This window comes from Nicotiana attenuata, chromosome 7, assembly GCF_001879085.1.
Source record: "Nicotiana attenuata strain UT chromosome 7, NIATTr2, whole genome shotgun sequence".
In the NCBI taxonomy this organism is placed as follows: domain Eukaryota; kingdom Viridiplantae; phylum Streptophyta; class Magnoliopsida; order Solanales; family Solanaceae; genus Nicotiana; species Nicotiana attenuata.
Window position 1 is genome coordinate 108689379 of NC_031995.1, and position 23447 is coordinate 108712825.

General features: G+C 40.6%; 1 protein-coding gene across 1 annotated transcript; it reads right to left on the reverse strand.

Annotated features, from left to right (window-relative positions):
* Nucleotides 415–10808, reverse strand: LOC109230620 (myricetin O-methyltransferase-like). The gene is made up of 2 exons (XM_019396080.1): nt 9969–10808; nt 415–869 (listed from the first exon to the last, which is right to left on the reverse strand). The coding sequence occupies exons 1-2, from the start codon at nt 10752–10754 to the stop codon at nt 567–569; spliced, it is 1089 nt and encodes a 362-aa protein (XP_019251625.1). The 5' UTR covers nt 10755–10808; the 3' UTR covers nt 415–566.

Here is a 23447-nt window from a genome sequence, read left to right on the forward strand (position 1 = left end):
ACACATAGTTAAAGTCATAATCCATATAAGTATGCAGGTGTTGATTTCTTATTGTTTGAACGATGAATAATGATGTTCCTCATACAAAAGCATTGTTCCATCTTCTGAAAATTACGCAAGTTTTGTAATATTCGGATTTTTTTTCTGAAAGAGGTGTCAAGGTCAATAGAACGACTAAAATACCCTTGTGAGAAATGTGAATATTAATCATCAGACTGTTCTTTTTTGTCTTGGCATTTAAAGTAAATACAAAATCAATATGTTGAAATTATAATAAGGCATCCGAGAACTTATGCTAGAATAGGTTTCTTCGTTGAGTTAAATAAATAAATATTTATCATTTTCAGGAACTTACACTTTTTTATTTTAGTTTTTATTTTATAACTCAACACATATATTTTTAATAAACTTGTATAATTTTAAAATATTTTGACTCATAATATGGGGTACACGTGTAACGAGCCTGTCCAAAAACTAGTACAATAAAAATACAGATAGACTCATAAGCTTATAAGTTTATTCACCAGAGCTTACAATATTTTGTAAATGCACATCCCATGGCTTCTTCAAGGGTAGATTTCAATGAGAGACCTTGTGCCCAGGGTGGGAGTTACTTCATATCCACTGAAACCAGCTTCAGTGAAGAGTTTTACCCATTCCTTCTTAGTTCTCTCTTTGGCAGCAAAAAGAACCATCATCAACATGTCCATATTATGTTGTGCTCGAACTGAATCATCCTTTTGCTTCGGATTTTCCAGCACTATGTCTATAATTATCACTTTCCCACCTTTTTCTCTACTTGGAATTGACTCTTTGCATTTTTTTAATATCTTCACACAATCTTCGTCCCCCCAGTTATGGAGAATCCACTGTTTAACCATGAAAAATTCGAGCAGATAGGAATTTGGGAGCGACGCCGGGTAACAATTTAAAAGTTATTAGAAATTACTACTAGCGAATTCTCACAGAATGTGATATAGAAAACTAATTATAAAGATATAAATCTTAAAAATCATTTAGCTGTAAGATTAGGCTTCTGTAATGAGAATAAATAGAGATGTATCTAAAAAAGAAAGGTGTTAGTGTGTTCAATTTGAATATGGAACTGTAACGACCCGACCCGCCGTTACGGGAGTTACCGCCCCGTTTCCCCGTTTATTGCTTCTATATGTTTCATTATATGTGTTTAGAGAATTTAAAGTAATTCGGACAGAGTTCGGTTAGAAATGAGACAATAAGTCTCTTTATGAGAAGGATTGTTTGGAAAAGTCAACCGAATGTTGACTTATGAGTTAGAAGGCTCGGAATTGATTTCCGATGATTCGACTAGTTTCGGGGGATGATTTGTGACTTAGCAGCGCAATCGGAATTGAATTTGGAGGTCCGGTGTAGAATTAGGCTTGAATTGGCTAAGGTCGGATTTTGGTGAATTCCGGATGGTAGGTGAGATTTTGATCCGAGGGTCGGAATGGAATTCCGAGAGTTGCAGTAGCTCCGTTAGGTGACTTTGGATATGCGTGCAAAGTTTCAGATCATTCGGAGGTGTTTAGGTCGGGTTTTAGATCAAATGCAAGTTTCGGAAGTTTTAGTTTAACTTAGGCTTGAATCCGTGGTAATTCGATGATTTTGGTATTTATGATAGTGTTTTTATGTTACGAGCAAGTTTGAATGAAGTAATATAACATATCTGTGCATTTGGTTGAGGTCCCGAGGGCCTCGGGGTGAATTCGGGTGGTTAAACGAGAGTTTTGAGGTGTAATTGCAGGTCAGATTTTCTGTCATGAAGCGAGTACTTGGTCGCAGAAGCGGTCGTGGCCGGCTGGGGAAAATTCCGCAGATGCGGAAGGTAGCTCGCACCAGCGGGTCCGCATAAGCGGACAAGGTGCCGCAAAGCGGTCTTTGGAGGAACCGCAGAAGCGGACTTCGCGTCGCATAAGCGAAGTCCGGGCTTCTAAGTGAAAACCGCTTAAGCGGAAATGTGGCCGCAGAAGCAGTCCCGCATAAGCGAAAGCGGGACCGCAGAAGCGAAAATTGCTGGGCAACAGAAGGGTTTTAAAATAATATTTCATCCGCGACCCTTTCATATTTTTCCTCCATTGTTGACGTTCTTAAGAGCTTTGAACAAGGAAATTCGAGGGTTTTGACTGAGAATCACTTGGAGGTAAGTTCCTTGGCCTAAATATTCGAATTTATGGTAGAAATTACATGTAAACTGTAGAAAATTCATCAAAAACGGGTCAAGCTAGGGCTTGGAAAGCTGTGATGTAAAAATGAAATTTGGAGGGTCAAACGAGCTCCGATTTTGGTAAACTTTATATGCACGGACTCGTGGCGAGACGGGGAATCTGTTGGTGTGATTTTCGGAATTTTTCGAGAAGTGGACCCGGGGCTCGGCTTTAACCAACTTCGTGAATTTTAGTACTTTTCGAGTATTTTTGATTGGGTTATGTTTCTTTAACCCATATTTATGTATTCGTTGTGATTTTGACTAGATTCGACGCGCGAGGAGGTTGATACGAAAGGAAAAGGCATTGCGGACCATTCTACGGCCGGTTAGAGGTGAGTAGTTGGTGTATATGATGGCCTGAGGGTTTGAAACCCCGGCTTATCACATTGTGACGCTATTGTAGGGCGTGACTCGTACCCCATGGCAGGTGCGGGATTAGTTATGACTGGGGATAGAGACTTAGTCCATCCTGAACAAGAATATTTCTATATTGGCGACTGATACGCACCCTGTATTGAATATATCTGGGCTTATTGCCGTGTTTGGGGCCTTGTGCCGATCTGTAGCATCCTTAGAGGATGAATGTCATTGTGATAGCATGCTTTGTATGATCATTGATCTCAGTCCTGTGTTTAATCACTGTTATAAAATGTTAAGTCACTTTTCCTGAAGTTAAATATCTAAAGTATATTCTCCCTAATAAATTGGAAATTGGGAAAAATTAATTCAATCTGTTACGTGACTCATATGCATATTGTGGACTGAGTATGGATCGGGCTGCACGCCGCAGCGAATGATATGATTATATTGCGCTTGGCCTGAAGGAGCCTCTCCGGAGTCTGTACACACCCCCAGTGAGCGCCGTCGACGTTAAACGGATCGGGCTACGCGCCGTAGCGGTCATGTGCATTGCATTGCATCTTTACATTATACTTGACTGATATATTTGAAGTTGTTTTGCTGTTAGTTCGTAATTAGGTGTTGGACTGTTAGTTTTAGCTTTACTTTGTGGCATTTCGTGGATTTCTTATCTTCAGACATTTTATATGCTTATTACTCACTGAGTCGGTAGTACTCACTCCTACTCCCTGCACCTTGTGTGCAGATTCAGGTACACCGGAGGCTTAGCTGAGCAGTCTTTGTTTCCCAGAGCTTATCAGAGTTGTTGAGGTAGCTGCTTGACGTTCGCAGGACCTGACTACTCTTCCTATTTCAGTTTTATTTATATATACATTTCCAGACTTGAGTATTTTCGTTCAGATATTGTTATTCAGATTGTTTTAGAGGCTCTAGACTCGTGACCCCAGGTCTTTGGGAGCGTTTTATCAGACTTCGTGTTTTTCTCAGTATTATTCTATTATAAATATTGGATTATTATTCTAAAACTATTATAATCTCTTTAGATTGTCGGTATTGAGGTTTACGGTTAATTTGGGAACGATTGTGGTCTGGCTTGCCAAGCAATATTGTTGGGCGCCATCACGACCGTGGTTGGGGTCGTGACAAGCTGGTATCAGAGCCAGGTTTACTAGGCCTCGCGAGTCATGAGCCGGTTTAGTAGAGTCTCGCGGATCGGTACGTAGACGTCCGTATCTATCCTCGGGAGGCTACAGAACCTTTAGGAAACACTTCACTTTCTTGAAATTCAAATCGTGCGGCTTGTTATTATGAAAAACTAAATTTTCGTATTCTATTCTCTCGCAGATGGCGAGAACCCGTACTAACGGACGTGGCGGACGACCACCAGTGCCACCTAGAGGCCGTGGTCGCGGTAGTGGCAGGGCAGCAGGGACAGCACCTGCTGACCCACCAGTTGACCAGACTCAGGGTCATATTCCAGCCCCAGTTGACCAGGCTCAGGGTCAAATTCCAGCTGTAGATGCTCCAGCAGCACCTGTTCAGGCACCGGCAGTGCCCATCGTGTTTCCTGGTCTCCAGTAGGCTTTGGCTCAGATCTTGTCCGTCTGCACTGGCTTGGCTCAAGCGGTTTCAGCTACTACAGCGGCGGCTACTTCTCAGACCGGGGGTGGTCATCAGACCCCTGATGCTCGCACACCCGAGCAGGTTGTTCAGGGCTTACAGACACCTAGGGTAGCTCCAGCTCAGCCAGTTCAGCCAGCGGCACCAGTTGCAGCAGTTGTTCCAGTTGCGCCAGTCGCACCAGCTCCAGCTCATGTGGTTCTAGCTATGCCGGATGACGAGCAGCGTCGGTTGGAGAGGTTCGGTAGGCTTCAGCCTCCGACATTCAGTGGTGTTGAGGGCGAGGATGCCCAGGGTTTTCTGGATAAGTGCCAGCGTATGCTTCGTACTGCGGGTATTCTGGAGTCTAGTGGAGTGGCTTTTACTACCTTCCAGTTCACAGGGCCTGCATTTAATTGGTGGGAGGAGTTCGAGAGGCGTAGGCCTATTGGAGCAGCGCCCCTCACGTGGCAGCAGTTCTCTACGGTATTCTTGGAAAAATATGTACCCCAGTCTCACAGGGAAGAGCTGCGTCGTCAGTTCGAGTGGTTGACTCAGGGAGATATGACAGTGACTCAGTATGAGTTGAGGTTTACACAGCTAGCTCGGCATGCTACGTGGATGATCCCGACAGATCGCAAGAGGATAAGAAGGTTTGTGGATGGCCTCAACTATCCGATCCGCATATTGATGACTAGAGAAAGGGCTACAGCAGTTACATTTGAGGAGGTAGTTGATGCGGCTCGTCAGATTGAGACAGATCGTCGTCGGGAGCGTGAGGAGAGGGAGGCTAAGAGGCCTCGAGGTTCAGGTAGTTTCAGTGGTGCTCCGTCTAGGGGCCAGTTCCAGCGCAGCAGAGGTCGTTCCTTCAGACCTCCTCAGTCAGGTCGTTCAGAGTCCAGTGGGGCTTCGTCAGGCCGTGGTCATCAGGGTCATCAGCAGAGCCAGCCTGCACTGAGTGCCCTTCCAGCTCAGAGCTCTGCTCCTGCTTCTTCAGCCCAGGGTTCATCTGCAGCGAGGGGTTCCCATCAGTCCCCTTCTCCAGCTCCAGGTCGTTGCTACGAGTGCAGTGAGTTGGGTCATATGAGGAGACAGTGTCCCCGGTTCCGTAGTAGACAGTCTCAGCAGAGGGATCAGCCCTCATCTTCTGCTCCTGTTTCTTCAGCACCCACTCAGTCAGCTAGAAGTGGAGGTCAGGTAGCCAGAGGTCACCCCAGGGGTGAGGACCGTACTGACGGTGGTCAGGCTCGATTCTATGCTCTTTCAGATAGGAGAGACGCCAGTGCATCAGATGCAGTCATCACAGGTATTATCTCAGTCTGCCACAGGGATGCCTCTGTCTTATTTGATCCCGGATCTACCTACTCCTATGTATCTTCATATTTTGATCATCATTTGGGTACAACCCGTGGTTGTCTTGCCTTGCCTGTGCATGTATCTACCCCGGTGGGTGATACTATTATTGTGGACCACGTATATCGATCCTGTCTTGTTACTATTGGGGGTCTAGAGACCCGAGTTGACTTGTTATTATTGGGCATGGTGGATTTCAACGTGATTCTGGGTATGGATTGGTTATCTCCGTACCATGCTATTTTGGACTGTCATGCCAAGACAGTTACGTTGGCTATTCCGGGTATTCCGAGGATTGAGTGGCGTGGCGTGACTAACTATGTACCCGACAGGGTGATTTCCTTCCTAAAAGCCCAACGGATGGTTGGGAAGGGTTTTTTGTCGTACTTGGCTTTCGTTAGAGATGTTGGAGCTGACTCCTAGTCTTGATTCGGTTCCCGTTGTGAGGGATTTCCCTGATGTGTTTCCAGCGGACCTGCCGGGCATGCCGCCGGACAGGGACATTATTTTCGGTATTGATCTGGTGCCGGGCACTCAGCCCATCTCTATCCCTCCCTATCGTATGGCACCAGCGGAGTTAAAACGAGTTGAAGGAACAGCTTCAGGAACTCCTAGATAAGGGGTTCATTCGCCCGAGTATGTCACCTTGGGGTGCACCAGTGTTATTTGTAAAGAAGAAGGATGGCACAATGAGAATGTGCATTGATTACAGATAGCTAAACAAGGTGACAGTGAAGAACAAGTACCCACTACCCCGTATTGAGGATTTGTTTGATCAGCTTCAGGGAGCAAGGGTATTCTCTAAGGTTGACCTTCGATCGGGCTATCACCAGCTGAAGATTAGGGATTCAGACATTATGAAAACGGCTTTCAGGACGAGATATGGGCACTACGAATTTCTAGTGATGTCCTTCGGGCTGACTAATGCCCCAGCCGCATTCATGCACTTGATGAACAGTGTATTTCGGCCGTATCTGGATTCTTTTGTGATCGTGTTTATTGATGATATTCTGGTGTACTCGCGTAGCCAGGAGGAGCACGCGCAGCACCTGAGGGTGGTATTACAGAGATTGAGAGAGGAGAAGCTTTATGCGAAGTTCTCTAAGTGTGAGTTCTGGCTTAGTACTGTGACTTTTCTGGGACACGTGGTGTCCAGTGATGGTATTCAGGTTGACCCAAAGAAGATCGAGGCGGTGCAGAGTTGGCCCAGACCGTCCTCAGCTACTGAGATCCGGAGTTTCCTCGGTTTGGCGGGTTATTATCGCAGGTTCGTTCAGGGCTTTTCATCTATTGCTTCGCCTTTGACGAAGTTGACACAGAAGAATACTCCATTTGTGTGGTCGGATGAATGCGAGGAGAGCTTCCAGAAGCTCAAGTCGGCCTTGACCACAGCTCCGGTACTGGTATTGCCATCAGCTTCAGGTTCTTACACGGTGTATTGTGATGCTTCGAGAGTTAGGATCGGTTGTGTATTGATGCAGGAGGGTAGAGTTATTGCGTATGCTTCTCGTCAGTTAAAGCCCCATGAAAAGAACTACCCTGTTCATGACTTAGAGTTGGCTGCTATCGTTCATGCCTTGAAGATTTGGAGGCATTATCTATATGGCGTATCTTGTGAGGTATATACGGACCATCGCAGTCTTCAGCACTTGTTTAAGCAGAAGGATCTTAATTTGAGGCAGCGGAGATGGCTTGAGTTACTCAAGGATTATGATATTACCATCCTGTATCATCCCGGGAAGGCCAATGTAGTGGCCGATGCCCTAAGCCGGAAGTCCATTAGTATGGGTAGTTTGGCGTACATTCCAGTTGGGGAGAGGCCCCTTGCACTTGATGTTCAGGCTTTGGCCAATCAGATGGTGAGGTTAGATATTTCCGAGCCCAGTCGAATGTTGGCTTGTATCGGTTTCCCGATCTTCGTTTGTACGTNNAAAAACGGGTCAAGCTAGGGCTTGGAAAGTTGTGATGTAAAAATGGAATTTGGAGGGTCAAACGAGCTCCGATTTTGGTAAACTTTATATGCACGGACTCGTGGCAAGACGAGGAATCTGTTGGTGTGATTTTTGGAATTTTTGGAGAAGTGGGCCCGGGGCTCGGCTTTAACCAACTTCGTGAATTTTAGTACTTTTCGAGTATTTTTGATTGGGTTATGTTTCTTTAACCCATATTTATGTATTCGTTGTGATTTTGACTAGATTCGACGCGCGAGGAGGTCGATACGAAAGGAAAAGGCATTGCGGACCATTCTACGGCCGGTTAGAGGTGAGTAGTTGGTGTATATGATGGCCTGAGGGTTTGAAACCCCGGCTTATCACATTGTGACGCTATTGTAGGGCGTGACTCGTACCCCATGGCAGGTGCGGGATTAGTTATGACTGGGGATTGAGACTTAGTCCATCCCTAACAAGAATATTTCTATATTGGCGACTGATACACACCCTGTATTGAATATATCTGGGCTTATTGCCGTGTTTGGGGCCTTGTGCCGATCTGTAGCATCCTTAGAGGATGAATGTCATTGTGATAGCACGCTTTGCATGATCATTGATCTCAGTCATGTGTTTAATCACTGTTATAAAATGTTAAGTCACTTTTCCTGAAGTTAAATATCTAAAGTATATTCTCCTTAATAAATTAGAAATTGGGAAAAATTAATTGAATCTGTTACGTGACTCATATGCATATTGTGGACTGAGTATGGATCGGGCTGCACGCCGCAGCGAATGATATGATTATATTGCGCTTGGGCTGAAGGAGCCCCTCCGGAGTCTGTACACACCCCCAGTGAGCGCCGTCGACGTTAAATGGATCGGGCTACGCGCCGTAGCGGTCATGTGCATTGCATTGCATCTTTACATTATACTTGACTGATATATTTGAAGTTGTTTTGCTGTTAGTTCGTAATTAGGTGTTGGACTGTTAGTTTTAGCTTTACTTTGTGGCATTTCGTGGATTTCTTATCTTCAGACATTTTATATGCTTATTACTCACTGAGTCGGTAGTACTCACCCCTACTCCCTGCACCTTGTGTGCAGATTCAGGTACACCGGAGGCTTAGCTGAGTAGTCTTTGTTTCCCAGAGCTTATCAGAGTTGTTGAGGTAGCTGCTTGACGTTCGCAGGACCTGACTACTCTTCCTATTTCAGTTTTATTTATATATACATTTCCAGACTTGAGTATTTTCGTTCAGATATTGTTATTCAGATTGTTTTAGAGGCTCTAGACTCGTGACCCCAGGTCTTTGGGAGCGTTTTATCAGACTTCGTGTTTTTCTCAGTATTATTCTATTATAAATATTGGATTATTATTCTAAAACTATTATAATCTCTTTAGAATGTCGGTATTGAGGTTTACGGTTAATTTGGGAACGATTGTGGTCTGGCTTGCCTAGCAATATTGTTGGGCGCCATCACAACCGTGTTTGGGGTCGTGACAGGAACTATAATTTAAGAGAGTTTCACTCATATGTACAGAGCATATAAAGAGTTTTTATATTGTCAGTTTACTTTGACCTAGGTAAGAGGTAATTTATATTATTTTCAAGATTACAATATTTCAGCATTTAGGGAGGATCACTCACTATTATAAATACTCTATTTAGGCCCATAATATTTTAATGTTAATTAAGAATTATCTAACACTAAGAGGTCTCTAGTAAGTTCAATATATCTAATATAGTAATAGTCTTATAGTAAGAATTAGAAAACCCTATTATTGGTATCACCTATAAGGATTTTCACTTCCATTATTATCTATCTTTTGCTAGATCTATTTGAATTCCCAGATATTCAAATATTTCGAGATAACTTTTTCCATATGATTTTATGTTTACCTCTTCATTTAAGACATTCGATCATCATAATTTCACATCTAAGAACTTGTGCATCTAGATGCCTACATAACATGCGTGGCTAAATCATCTCAAGCAACTATTCTCTTATTTTATTCTTTATACGCGATCCTTGCTCCTTTTGATGGATGTGATCATTTTTATTCTTATTTTATTTTGTATGACTACACATCTACCTTAAAATTTACTCCTTCTGTTCCAGTTTATGTGAACATATTTCTTTCTTGGTTTGTTCCAAAAAGAATGATCCCTTTCAAAATTTGGTAACAATTTAGCTTAAACTTACAATTATACCCTTAATGACAAACTTTTATAACCACACAAATACTCCGGGCCCCTTTTTGACTTATTTAGGACCACAAATTCCAAAATTTTCATTTTTTCTTAAACTATCCGTGTCCAGTCAAATAAGTTCACATAAATTGGAACGGAGGGAGTATATATTTGTGACAGTCATATATTGTGATAGTGATATAAGTATATTTATAAAACGAGCACATGTCATGTATTAATCATTGGTTTGGTATAGACACATATATCACCAGATGTAAGTATTTACGAAAGTATCAAAACATGTACCTTGAGTATGATTGCATTAGCATTAGGAATCTTTTCAAACATACTTCCTCCGACAAACTCCAAGTTCCCACTTCCCTTGAGATCGCCTATAACATGAGGGAGATCAAGTACAGTGCAATTTATGGCAGGAAAAGCTTTGGCTATGGCAATTGCCACAGTGCCAGTGCCACCTCCAACATCCACCAACGATGTCAACCCCTCAAAGACATGTTTACACTCCGTAATAAGCACATTGGCAATCAATCTCGAGTCATTAGCCATTGAATCATTGAAAATATCATTTCCTCTTGGTTCATCCGCGAAATAGTCCCAAAGAGATTTCCCATTATTAGCAGTATGAAAAGCAGTGGGGAAATCATTTTGGAACCAACTACTTAACTCAAACCATGGTTTTTGAAGGCATGGATCATGCATGATGAGAAAGTATGACCTCGTACTCAAGGGATCATCTTTCACAAAAAGGCGACTAGCTGGGGTAAGAGAATAGTAATTATCTTCATGTTCATTTAGGAAACCAGACTGAACTAAAGAGCGCATGAGAATGGGCAGGAAAGAGATTTTGGAAGGGTTGAGGGGAAGGGCAGCAGAGAGGTCGGAAAGACACATTGGCTTACCATGTTTGTATAAGACATCGGGAATGCCTAGTTGAACTGCACATTTTGCTGCTGAAGAGCTTACGAAGTTGTAGATATGGTTCCATGTTTGAGTTTGAGCTTGGAGAAGTTCAGTGGAACCATTCAAGTTCGATGCCATTTTCCAGGAACTTGTCTTGACTATATTTGCCATCTAAAGAAACCTAGAATATGTGTACTTATAGGACCAATTTTTTTTCTATACACTTCAGGATTCCAATTTTAGCTGTTGGACCATTATCGTCATATTTTTAAATGAGCTGGAGCACAACCATCGCTATCCAGTGATAGCATAAACGTTCTTTTATGTTGTTACCGCAATTTAATAAAAAATAACATGTTAGTAATCGCCAAATGTTTCAATTACAAAACCATGTTAATGTAAACACTTAACCATAATTGATTTTTAAAAGACATAGTTGCGAAAATATTTTATACCTCAGTATTCCTGTTTTTTTCTTGATGTAGTACAATATTTTTCGACCAAATTATTTTTTCTTGGAAGTGCATTTTCCTTCGCGATACACATGGAGAAGACATTCATCTCCAACCATACAATTCAGAGACGCTATAAATATGGTCTTCCCGGGGGCGGCTCTAACGCTTTGGGCAATGAGGCCATTGCCTTAGGCCTCCAAAATTTTGAGGCCCCAAATTTATTTTAAATTCTCATTATTATTATTATTATTATTATTATTATTATATATACTAATAATTTATATAAATAATTAGTATAAAGAAAAGTATTACAATATATTTTTTTGCTACTTGATTGAGGTTATTTTATACCAATAAATTTATAAATTATGACAATTTTCCCCCTCATTAATTAGTATATTTGCTTCACTCTTCAATTTTAACTTTTTCCTTTTTATATAGGAATTAAGTTATATATATGCAACATAATGAATTTCTTTTACAATATACTCTGAAATTGTATGAACACAAAAGCATTCATGCACCGGTTTTCTTTTTGTATAATTCGACATATTGTATTAGGTTATTTACAATTTATTTTAGATATTCACTAAAAAGTGATACTTAATAGAATGAACTACAATTATTGTTTAATTTGATCAGAAGGAGTAAATATTTTTGACACCGTCAATGCTTAAAACTTAAGTTATTACTGTTTCACCAAAGAAATAATATTTTGGATAAAATTAGAATTTGAGATGAAAAATCGGGTTACTGATAATCAAGAGACCAAAATAATAATAGACTTTCTGAGAATAATAATAAAGCAGTAAACAAATTTTTTTTATTTCAGTATGATGTAAAATGATGTCTTTTTCCCAATACAACTTCCTCCTTTTATAGTTGATTCTAGGTAAAGGAATAAAACATAAGCTTTAATGAGACAATTATGGACAATAAATGACATTAAATGAGCCGTTACACAATCATTCCTATTAAATACCAATTTTCTAACGTATCAGGTATTTAATACTGAATTTGGACTCCTTTTTGTCTTCAAATTCATGTCTTCAATGCCTTTCGACCCACTGGCCTTAAATGACTTCGAATTGGTACGAGATTCGTGTCTAAACTGCTTCTCGTGCCTATTTCACTTCTTCTTCCCGTACCTGTCGTTTCCCGTACCTTTTTCCCAATTGTTACGCTTTGACCACTTGTCCAGTCCACGTGTCACGCCACGTCATCTTCAATATAAATTCAACTTTTTTCCCAATACAATTACGTTATGTACGTTTATTTCTTTTTCTTGTTTGTGATGATAGCCAAATAGAAAATTTTCACTTTGAATTCGAACCTCAACATCCGATAGTCCACCACTTTATTTTTTGTGCTCTTCTTCCCTTTCTTTTTGAAATTCGATTTTTTGTTTAAATGACTAATTTGTTATTTAAAAAGAAAATTTTGTTGGTGTAAATATTTTATAGAATAAATTTAAGGGCCTCTGAATATGATTTCGCCTTAGGCCACGAGATATGTTGAGCCGCCCCGTCTTCCTCTGTTCGATTTTGATTGGTCCCGTAAGATCACAGAATATCAAGTAATTTGCTTCATGATCATGTGATCGGTAAGCTTCCAGCAGATGTTCTTGCACTAAGATATGTAGGCCATTCTTAACAGGTCATAAATCACTTGAAAGCCATTAAGGATTTCAGTCACTTCCTTCGTTTCAATTTAGATAATAAAATTTGACCGAGCACAATTTTTTTTTTTTTTAAAAAAAAAAAGAATTTTAAAACTAGTCATTTTAACTAAATCATAACCCTTGGGTGAAGATAAGACTTTTAAATTTTATTGCCTTATATATGTCATAAAATTAGTATAACACCTATAAGTTCTGTCACGAAATGTAAAATGGCGGTAAGTTTTATTATTTTCTTAAAGAAATCATTCTTTAAAAAAAAAAAACTAAAAAAGGAAGGTTGCCATATAAATTGGAATGCATGGAGTGTGATGTTTTATTTTTTTGATTTATTTATAGTTGATAGTTTAGCTAAACCATAGTGTCACTTTAACATATTAAAAACGGAGTCTGTGAGTGAAACTAACAGTCTTGTGAAAATTTTTTCTTCGCGAAAACGTTGGAACCAAATGTGTGCATGATATCAAAAAACAAGCGAGAGAAGAAAGATATTTTCTTGTGAAATCTTGATATTATTGGAATCGAAGTAAATAAGCATAATAATGGCCTCACGATTACAACCCTACCGTCCTGGGGAGGAGACCAACAGGGGACAGCTTGGTCCAGAAGTACAAGAAAATAACAGTCACTTAGCACCTTGTATACGGTCAAAACCGGGCAAGCCCGATTTTGCTAATCAATCGACACTAGGGGATCACATCAAGGGTCAGCCCCGTAATGGATCGGGCTATAGCACGAAGACGAGGTGTCGAGTTCAAGAATCGAGGTGTCCGTCGAGACCGTGGCCAGCAGCAATCGAGACTAAGTATGACCAACTTCGAGTGAAATGCAATAACGAAAAGGCGAGATATCCGTAACCGGTCGGAGATCGCGGCGGAAATCTCGGAACAGAACAAATCAAGGGCGGTTATTTGTACCAATCATGGGATTTACTTCCATAGTTAAAATTGTACTATAATTAGTATTCCTTTAGTATATAAAGAGGGGTTCCCATCATTTGTAAAAAACCTACGTTCACGAACATCAAATCAATATAATATTTCTATCTTTGCTCATCAACTTGCTGCTCTTTAACTATTCTTACTTTGCCAAGCTCGAGGGTTCATTAGCTCGAGGGCATTGACCAAACACTGGTTTGCTTTGTCTTATTGTTAATTTACATCGTTTATCTTTACATTTATCAATTGGTATTAGGTGAAACATATCTTTAAAACCACATTATAAGTTTAATTGTTATCCAGTTTTGAGAGTAAACAACTTGGCGCCCACCATGGGGCTAAGGATAATAGTGATTGCCTAGTGATCACGCCCTACTCTAGTCCTAAAAAGGGTAAGCGGTCGCTGCAAATATAATCCGATCTAAAAGTCCGGAGTAGAATCTCAAAGAGAACTAAGGCTTAGCTGTATCTGCTTAATATCACTAAGAAGACAAGATTGAACAATTTTCTAAATTATGAAGATTGAGATTTATATTTCTAACTAATTGACTAGCAAATACTACAAAGAGGTAAAATTATCAACTACCGAGACAAAGGGTTGGAGACTAAATTAAGGAGGTCTAGAGTTATGATTCCCCCAATCATCGGAATCCTTCTCGCTAAATTCCCTACAATTTCGCCAATGTATTCTCTACTAATCGTGAGCACTTTAGGTGCCGTAATTCTCTCTCGAGCAACTACAATAATTTACTAGACATATTCTCTCGAACTATGCTAGTTGGCTTTATCTAACCGCTCATTATGACCACGTCAAGGCTTTGTTATTTCTAAACCTACCTTTAAACCCAATATATTGATTTCTCACATACGTTAGGAGTGACGTTGTTCAACAACCACCTAAATATGTATCCTTTCTCAAGCAACACATAATAAATAGGCACAGTCAATCGATGGCCATTCAATCAACAACAATAAACACGTAGTTGACAAGTAAAGAAATCCAACGGCTCAACTATACGAAAACATAACAAGAATTTATCCTACAAAAGGTTCTATCAAAACCCTAGATAACAAATTAGTTATTCATAATAGTATGTAAAACTACAATACTAAAAGTCATAACCAACAATGAAAAATAGGAAGAGGAAGGAAAAACTCGTAGAAGAATTCTCCACCTTGCTCCTATTGTGTCTCTACGTCCTTAGGTCGAATCTGTGTCAAAAATTGGTCTCCTCCGCCTCCTTAGGTCTAAATTATGTCAAAAGTGTGTCCAGCCTCTTAAAATACTATTTTCCATGTATATATACCAAGTAGGGTCGGGCCCAAATAATTATACCTTCTCCTATGCGAAAAAGGATAATTTTTTCAGGTCTGGACGCTGCGGTCGCGATCCGGGCGCAGTCCGGGCGCGGTATTTACCCAGTGTACTGCCTCAGTCCGCGTCCAGGTCCGCGGTGGCAGTTTAGACCACGTTTTTCACCCTGTTCCGTTTGGAGTTTGGAAAAACGTAAAATATCAAAGTTGTAGCCCATTGAGTTAGCTTTCCAACAATATATTGTAGAGCTTAAATAGAGTTCTGAGCGAAAAGTTATGTGCCTTTCACTAGACAGTGCGCAATATGCCTATTCGATTCTTCGTTTTGTTGCTCTATCATCCGTTGATCCCCGAATACGATCCCAGCTTAATTCCTTGGGCTTTTACTCAGACTTCAAAGCTCCAAATCACTTGAATTCATTCCATAGTATCAATATAGCTCGGAATCACTCCTACAAGGCATAAAACACACCGTTAGTGCAAAACACTAGCGATTAAAGCGCAAACTCAACTAAAATGCTGTAAATTTGAGTGTAATAAGCGACTAAAATACATAATTATAGCCTATCATCGACACCCCACACTTAAACCATTGCTCGTCCTCGTGCAATCAAACTACACTTTATATAGACACGACCTTTTTAAACAATTCTCCTAACTCATCACACCAAGAATATTTAAAATAGACTAAGCACAAAAGCGTAACATATTCACCTCAAGATTTGACTCACAAGTACCACTCATTATTCACAACTCACCTACTTACTCTAACATAGAGGTCACTGACATTACCTTTCCTTCATGAATCAAGTGCCCTCACACAACAAAAGAGAGTAGTTCCACACAATAAAATTTAAGAACACTTAGGAACTCAAGATAGAAAGAATTCACTCACTCTCAGAAATAACATTCATATGCCACAAAAGATGCACCATAAGCTTGCCCGTAGTGTAATACTCCACTAATCGAGCTCATTCAATCTAGGATCAATTAGGACTTTATTTGATTGTAATGTAGGCTACGGGACGGGTATGATACATTTAGATATAAGAGTGACTACACCTCCCTAAGCACTTTAATACATATACTTTAACATTCAAACCACATACTTATGTCAAACCAAACTCCACCTTCACATCAATGTATACTACCCATTCTTCTTTAAGCACACTTACATTAAAATCCACCACTTATCAAGGAATATTTTTTTTTTCACAATAATCGAACTATTTTTTTTCTTTTATTCTTTTTTTTCCAATTCAAGTGGCTCTTACTTTTTTCAAAACAGTGCACATTTCTCCTTATTTCGTTAGTTTCACTCAAAAGCCAAACCAACCACCCCACACTTTAACTTTTAAACAGTTCATAATAATTCAAGTGCTCATGAGAGGTTAAAAGGTTGAAATAGATGATTAATTCAAACAAATGGGTAAGGCTTGTAATGTGGTTGCCAAAGAAACAAGACTACAGGCTCAAAGGGGTTAACTACGATACATAACAATTAGGTGGGTAAAATATACATATCTGGCTCAACAATGAAACGCCTATATCACTTCCAATACTGAACAAAACTACTATTTCGCTTTGCAAACACACAGGGCAAGTTCTAGGCATCAAATGCAATGCACAGAATATAACAAATCCTTACACACACATGGCACATTACTCACTCAGGATTGGTTTCATCAAGACATTCTAGTCAAAGCAGTTAAGCAAATTTAAGATCATAAAATTTAAGGTACTTATACAAGAATCAAAAACTGAGCATAAGCGTCACAACCAAAGTACTCACTATTCTCAAGGCATAACAAAGTCAAGAGATATTGCTTCAATTCAAAACACAACACAGTGGCTCCTATTCCTAAAAAAAATTAACTACACCCGGTTCAAATAAAACCCTTGGAAAAGAACCGCGGCACAAAGAAAAACCAAAGGGGAATTGCTACACTACCTAACAAAAAAATCTTTTTTTTCTTTAGACTTAAATCCCTCAAGAAAATTGTCTAATAGATCTATCGTCGGAAAAAGTCCAATCTTTTCTATTTAAAAAAAATTATTCAATTAAACTAACACAATTAAAATAGCATAGAAAGTCACCCAGACAATCTCCTCACCTCACACTTAAAATTGTGCATTCTCCCTAATGCACACCCATACATAAAAGAGGGTAATAGAAACTCCCTGGTAGGCCAAAGGCCGAAGCACTAGCATCTCATGGGGTACTCAGGCTTCTCCCAAGCTTGGTCCTTTGTGCGGGTACCTCACACTTAGTTCTAACCATTTGGTTTGCTGTTGCATCCTTCGAATACCTTTGCTTTCCATGCTCCTAGAAAATAAAAAATTGACACAACAAAATTAATACAATTAAAAAAAAATAAATAAATAAAAGAAAGCAATAAAGCTGGGTTGCCTCCTAACAAGCGCTTGATTTAACGTCGCGGCACGACGCGAATCACTTTTTGCCTCCACCTCGAGCTTATGAATTGAACCCCCAATTTGGCATCAAGTTTTTGGTTATGCTCCAGGGGTGGTGGAACAAATATAATTGGCCCAAGCAACCATTGTACTATTTTACACTTCTTGGCTTTTAGATGAGGCATGTAGTCCTGTCTTTCTGCAAAGAAAAATTTCACACTGTAGGCACCTTGTTCCTCATTCCTCGACTCCTCAACCGGCTCGGATGACTCTATTTCCATATCATCATCCAAGCCCAATGTGGAAAAATGTTTGGTGTGAGGACCAATGCGCTCAAACACATGAACTTCAGGACTTTCAACATCCTCAACATCAATGATTCTAGAGTCAACAATATTTGTATCCTCAAAGTCCTTGACTGACTCTAGTCTCACTTCTTCAACATCGACATCCTCAAATTGTAGTTGGCTAGGTTGTTGATGTTCTACTCTAAACTCCTTAATTAACACCTCAAATTCACGCTCTTCTTGGCTACTATCCCCAATATTGGCTTGTTGAGCATTAACAGCTCCAACCACTTGACTCAATTGAGCCTCCAAGTTGCGAATAGTTTCCTCTTGCCTCTCTATCTGCAATTGTTTTTCATTATTTTTGTTTCAGAAGGTGCTTTAACATATCCTTGATCTCCTTCAGGTCCGCATTCCCAGGTTCTTTGTTCCTATTAGCTTCACAAGAAAAGGTAGAACCATCATAGTAAAAGGTTGGGGGAAGATAAGAAATATAAGCACAACCATTAAAATGACCACTTTTACCACCACACACATCACACACATTCAACAAATAAGATTGAGTTGGTGCACATAACTCGCTCTCGGGAATATTTTGATAATTTTGATACGGGTGGTTTCCTTCACAATATGTATGAGGATCAATAGTAGAATTATCTACACCTAAATTCCCATAATTCCAAGATGTCATGTTTCTCAAATCAAAAGTCATTAAAAAAAACAAAAAAAAAAAACAAAACAAAATAAAAGTTCAAACTTGAACCCTAGCAATATATACAGCTACAACTACACCGTTAGTTCCCCGGCAACGACGCCAAAATTTGATCACGCCTAACTCTAGTCCTAAAAAGGATAAGCAATCGCTGCAAATATAATCCGGTCTAAAAGTTCGGAGTCGAATCCCACAGAGAACTAAGGCTTAGCTGTATCTGTTTAGTATCACTAAGAAGACAAGATTGAACAATTTTCTAAATTATAAAGATTGAGATTTTATATTTCTAACTAATTAACTAGCAAATACTACAAAGCGGTAAAATTATCAACTACCGAGACAAAGGGTTGGAGACTATATTAAGGAGGTCTAGAGTTATGATTTCCCCAATTGTCGGAATCCTTCTAGCTAAATTCCCTACAATTTCGCCAATGTATTCTCTACTGATCGTGAGCACTTTAGGTGCCGTAATTCTCTCTCGAGCAACTACAACAATTTACTAGACATATTCTCTCGAGCTATGCTAGTTGGCTTTATCTAACCGCTTATTATGACCAAATCAAGGCTTTGTTATTTCTAAACCTACCTTTAAACCCAATATATTGATTTCTCATATACGTTACGAGTGACGTTGTTCAACAACCACCTAAATATGTATCCTTTCTCAAGAAACACATAATAAATAGGCACAGTCAATCGATAGCCATTCAATCAACAACAATAAACACGTAATTGACAAGTAGAGAAATCCAACGGCTCAACTATATAAAAACATAACAAGAATTTATCCTACAAAAGGTTCTATCAAAATCCTGATAACAAATTAGTTATTCATGATAGTATGTAAAACTACAATACTAAAAGTCATAACCAACAACGAAAAATAGGAAGAGGAAGGAAAAACTCGTAGAAGAATTCTTCGCCTTGCTCCTATTGTGTCTCTGCCTCCTTAGGTCGAATCTGTGTCAAAAATTGGTCTCCTCCGCCTCCTTAGGTCTAAATTATGTCAAAAGTGTGTCCAACCTCTTAAAATACCATTTTCCATGTATATATACCAAGTAGGGTCGGGCCCAAACAATTATACCTTCTCCTACGCGAAAAAGGATAATTTTTTCAGGTCTGGACGCCGCGGTCGCGATCCGGGCGCGGTATTTACCTAGTGTACTGCCTCAGTCCGCGTCCAGGTCCGCGGTCGCGGTTTAGACCGCATTTTTCACCCTGTTCCGTTTGGAATTTGGAAAAACGTAAAACACGCAAGTTGTAGCCCTTTGAGTTAGATTTCCAACCACATATTGTAGATCCCAAATGAATTTCTGAGCGAAACGTTATGTGCATTTTACTAGACAGTGCGCAATATGCCTACTCGATTCTTCGTTTTGTTGCTCTATCATCCGTTGATCCCCGAATACGATCCCGGCTTAATTCCTTGGGCTTTTACTCAGACTTCAAAGCTCCAAATCACTTGAATTCATTCCATAACATCTATATAGCTCGGAATCACTCCTACAAGGCATAAAACACACCGTTAGTGCAAAACACTAGCGATTAAAGCGCAAACTCATCTAAAGTGCAGTAAATTTGAGTGTAATAAGAGACTAAAATACGTAATTATAGCCTATCATCACCTAGTATTAGTCCTCATAGCACACACTGGTTTTACACTTGTTCTTGTAAGTGTCTTTGATTTCAGGAATCAACATGTCAAACTCTCAAGCAGTGCCCACTCACACCGGCCTTGGTCTTCACGGCGAGAACGAGCACATAGTCGCCCCGAGAAATGAAGTACCTAGAATCAATCCTGATGGACCACAGGGCGTAAATCCAATCGATGTCAATTCTTGTGTAGTGATCCATGGAGATTTAGGTGCCAACCCCGAGAATAGCATCCGCGGTGATGCCCGGGCAGCCGATCAGAATGCACGGAGCGGTGAAGAAGGTGGGATTAGACTTCAAATGATATTTGAAATGTTACAAACTCAGCAGGCTGCAATAGCGCAACTCCAAAATCGGGCACCAAGCAGGATCGAACTCGATACATCACAAGAGGTTGTTCATAGGGTCGAACCTGTACGGGAGAAGTTGAACGATAATAGATCAGGGACTGACCCCGCCGTCATGAAGATGCTCAAAGAGCTCACTAAATGGATATAATCGGGTGAATAGAAAATTGAGGTTAATAATAAAAAGGTAGAAATGTACAACTCACGAGTTGACCAAATACCGGGGGCACCCCCGATCCTAAAGGGTTTGGATTCGAAGAAGTTCGTATTGAAGCCTTTTCCTCAAAGTGCGGCTCTGAAGCCCATTCCTAAGAAGTTCTGTATGCCGGACATCCCCAAGTACAATGGGACCACCGATCCTAATGAACAGATCACTTCGTACACATGTAGAATAAAGGGAAATGACTTAGAAGAAGATGAGATTGATCTGTTTTGCTGAAAAAATTTGGAGAAACTTTATCGAAGGGGGCAATGATATGGTGCCACAATTTGCCGCCCAATTCTCCGGAGCAATAAAGGTCGCGACCAGGAAGTCGAACCTCTTCAAAGTGAGATAAAAGGACAATGAAATGCTAAGGGAATTTGTATCTCGATTTTAGATGGAACGCATGGACCTACCCCCGATTACCGATGATTGGGTTGTCCAAGCCTTTACTCAGGCTTTGAACGAGCGAATTTCGATAGCATTACGTCAACTAAAGCAGAATTTGATTAAATATCCAGCAGTGACCTGGGCCGATGTGCATAATCGATATCAATCAAAGATCAGAGTCGAGCATGATCAGTTGGGAGCTCCATCTGGTTCCGTTTACCCAAACAGGTCCGAATGTAGGGTTCAAAGAGACATCGACAGAGAGCCCCGATCAAACAGAGATCGATACCAACCATATAGTGTAGATCGAAGAAATAACGGACCGGGAAATAATCCCGTTCGAAACGATCGAAGGATTGATCGAGGTCAAAATTCTCAAGGGCTCATAAGTAAGAATGTCTTCGATAAACACGTAGACCCTAAGGAAGCACCATGGTTATCAGAGTACAACTTCATGAGCGTCGATACTTCAGGTATTGTGTCAGCCATTGGATGAATCAAAGATACTAGGTGGCCCAGACCCCTACAGACTGATCCAGCTCAAAGGAATCCAAATAAAATATGCAAGTACCATGGAACCCATGGTCACAGAACCGAAGACAGTAGATAGTTAAGGGAGGAGGTAGCTCGCTTATTCAACGAGGGTGACCTTCGAGAGTTCTTGAGTGACCGAGCAAAAAATCACTTCAGAGACAGGGATGCAAATAGGAAAAACGAATAAGAGGAACCACAACACGTGATTCATATGATCGTTCGTGGGGTCAATATCCCTCAGGGTCCGACATTTAAACGCACCAAAGTCACAATCACAAGGGAGAAGCGCACCCGGGACTATTACCAGAAGATACCTTATCTTTAAACAATGAGGATGCAGAAGGGATCAAACAGCCTCACAAAGACGCACTGGTAATATCTATCCTTATGAATAAAATTCAAGTTAAACGTGTGTTAGTTGATCCAGGCAGCTCGACGAATATTATTCGATCGAGGGTCGTGGAGTAGCTCGGTCTTCAGGATCAAATCGTGCCTGCAGCTCGAGTGTTCAATGGTTTTAACATGGCAAGTGAAACCACCAAAGGGGAAATCATGCTGCCAATGAACGTGGCTGGAATCATCCAGGAAACAAAGTTCCACGTGATCGAAGGTGATATGAGGTACAATGCGCTGCTTGGAAGACCTTAGATCCATAATATGAGGTCAGTACCTTCAACACTTCATCAAGTCTTGAAATTCCCAACACTGGAAGGAGTCAAAACAGTGTACGGAGAACAAGCAGCAGCCAAAGAGATGATTGCAATCGATGATGTGATACCTGTATCGACTCTGACTTCAACAAAGGGACTAGAATCAAGGGAAAAGCAGAAGGTCAAATAGCAACCACAGTCGCCGGCTTCGACCAGATCAGAACAGCATGAAAATATCGAGGATGATGATTGCATGATACCTCGAACCTTCATAATCCCCGATGATTCCGATGCCACGAACAGTCGAAGAGATGGAACAAGTCATACTGATCGAGCATCTGCCCGATCGAAAGGTATACCTGGGCACCGGGATAACTCCTGAGCTCAGGGAAAAACTCATTAAATTCCTTATTAAAAATATGGATTGTTTTGCTTGGTGCCACCTTGACATGACAGGGATCCCACCAGAGATCACCACTCATCGATTGAGTTTGGACCCGAAGTTCAGACCGGTAAAGCAAAAGAGAAGGCCACAGTCCGAGGTAAAGCATGCGTTCATCAAGGACGAGGCAACCAAACTTCTCAAAATAGGATCCATCCGGGAAGTAAAATATCCCGGGTGGTTAGCAAACGTAGTTGTAGTCCCCAAGAAGGGAAATAAACTTAGAATGTGTGTAGACTACAAAGACTTAAACAAAGTGTGCCATAAAGACTCTTTTCCCCTGTCGTATATCGATCGCATGATCGATGCCACGGCCGACCACGAGACCCTAAGCTTTCTCGATGCCTACTCCGGGTACAATCAAATACAAATGAACCCAGAAGACCAGGAAAAGACTTCATTTATCCCCGGAGGACCAGGAAAATACTTTATTTATCACTAAGTACAATACTTATTGCTATAATGTAATGCCGTTTGGGCTAAAAAATGCTGATGATACTTATCAACGCCCAGTAAACCGAATGTTCGAAAAAAAATAGGTAAATCAATGGAGGTATATATTGATGACATGTTAGTTAAGTCCATGCGCGCAGAGGACCATTTGACACATTTGCAGGAAACCTTCGACATATTGAGAAGATACAACATGAAGCTCAACCTCGAGAAATGTAAATTCGGGGTCGGTTCAGGCAAGTTCCTTGGCTTTATGGTGTCAAATCGGGGAATCGAGATCAACCCCAAAAAAATCAAGGCAATCGAAGACATCACAGTCGTGGACAACGTTAAGGCCATACAAAGATTAACAGGGCGGATAGCCACTTTAGGCCGGTTCATCTCGAGGTATTCG

Bases quoted from the DNA above. Each gene is read 5' to 3' on its own strand.
- LOC109230620 (XM_019396080.1), bottom strand. From the start codon at position 10,754: ATGGCAAATATAGTCAAGACAAGTTCCTGGAAAATGGCATCGAACTTG. The intron at 870-9,968 runs GTACATGTTTTG...ATGGTTAAACAG, and splicing joins CTAATGCAATCATACTCAAG to TGGATTCTCCATAACTGGGG.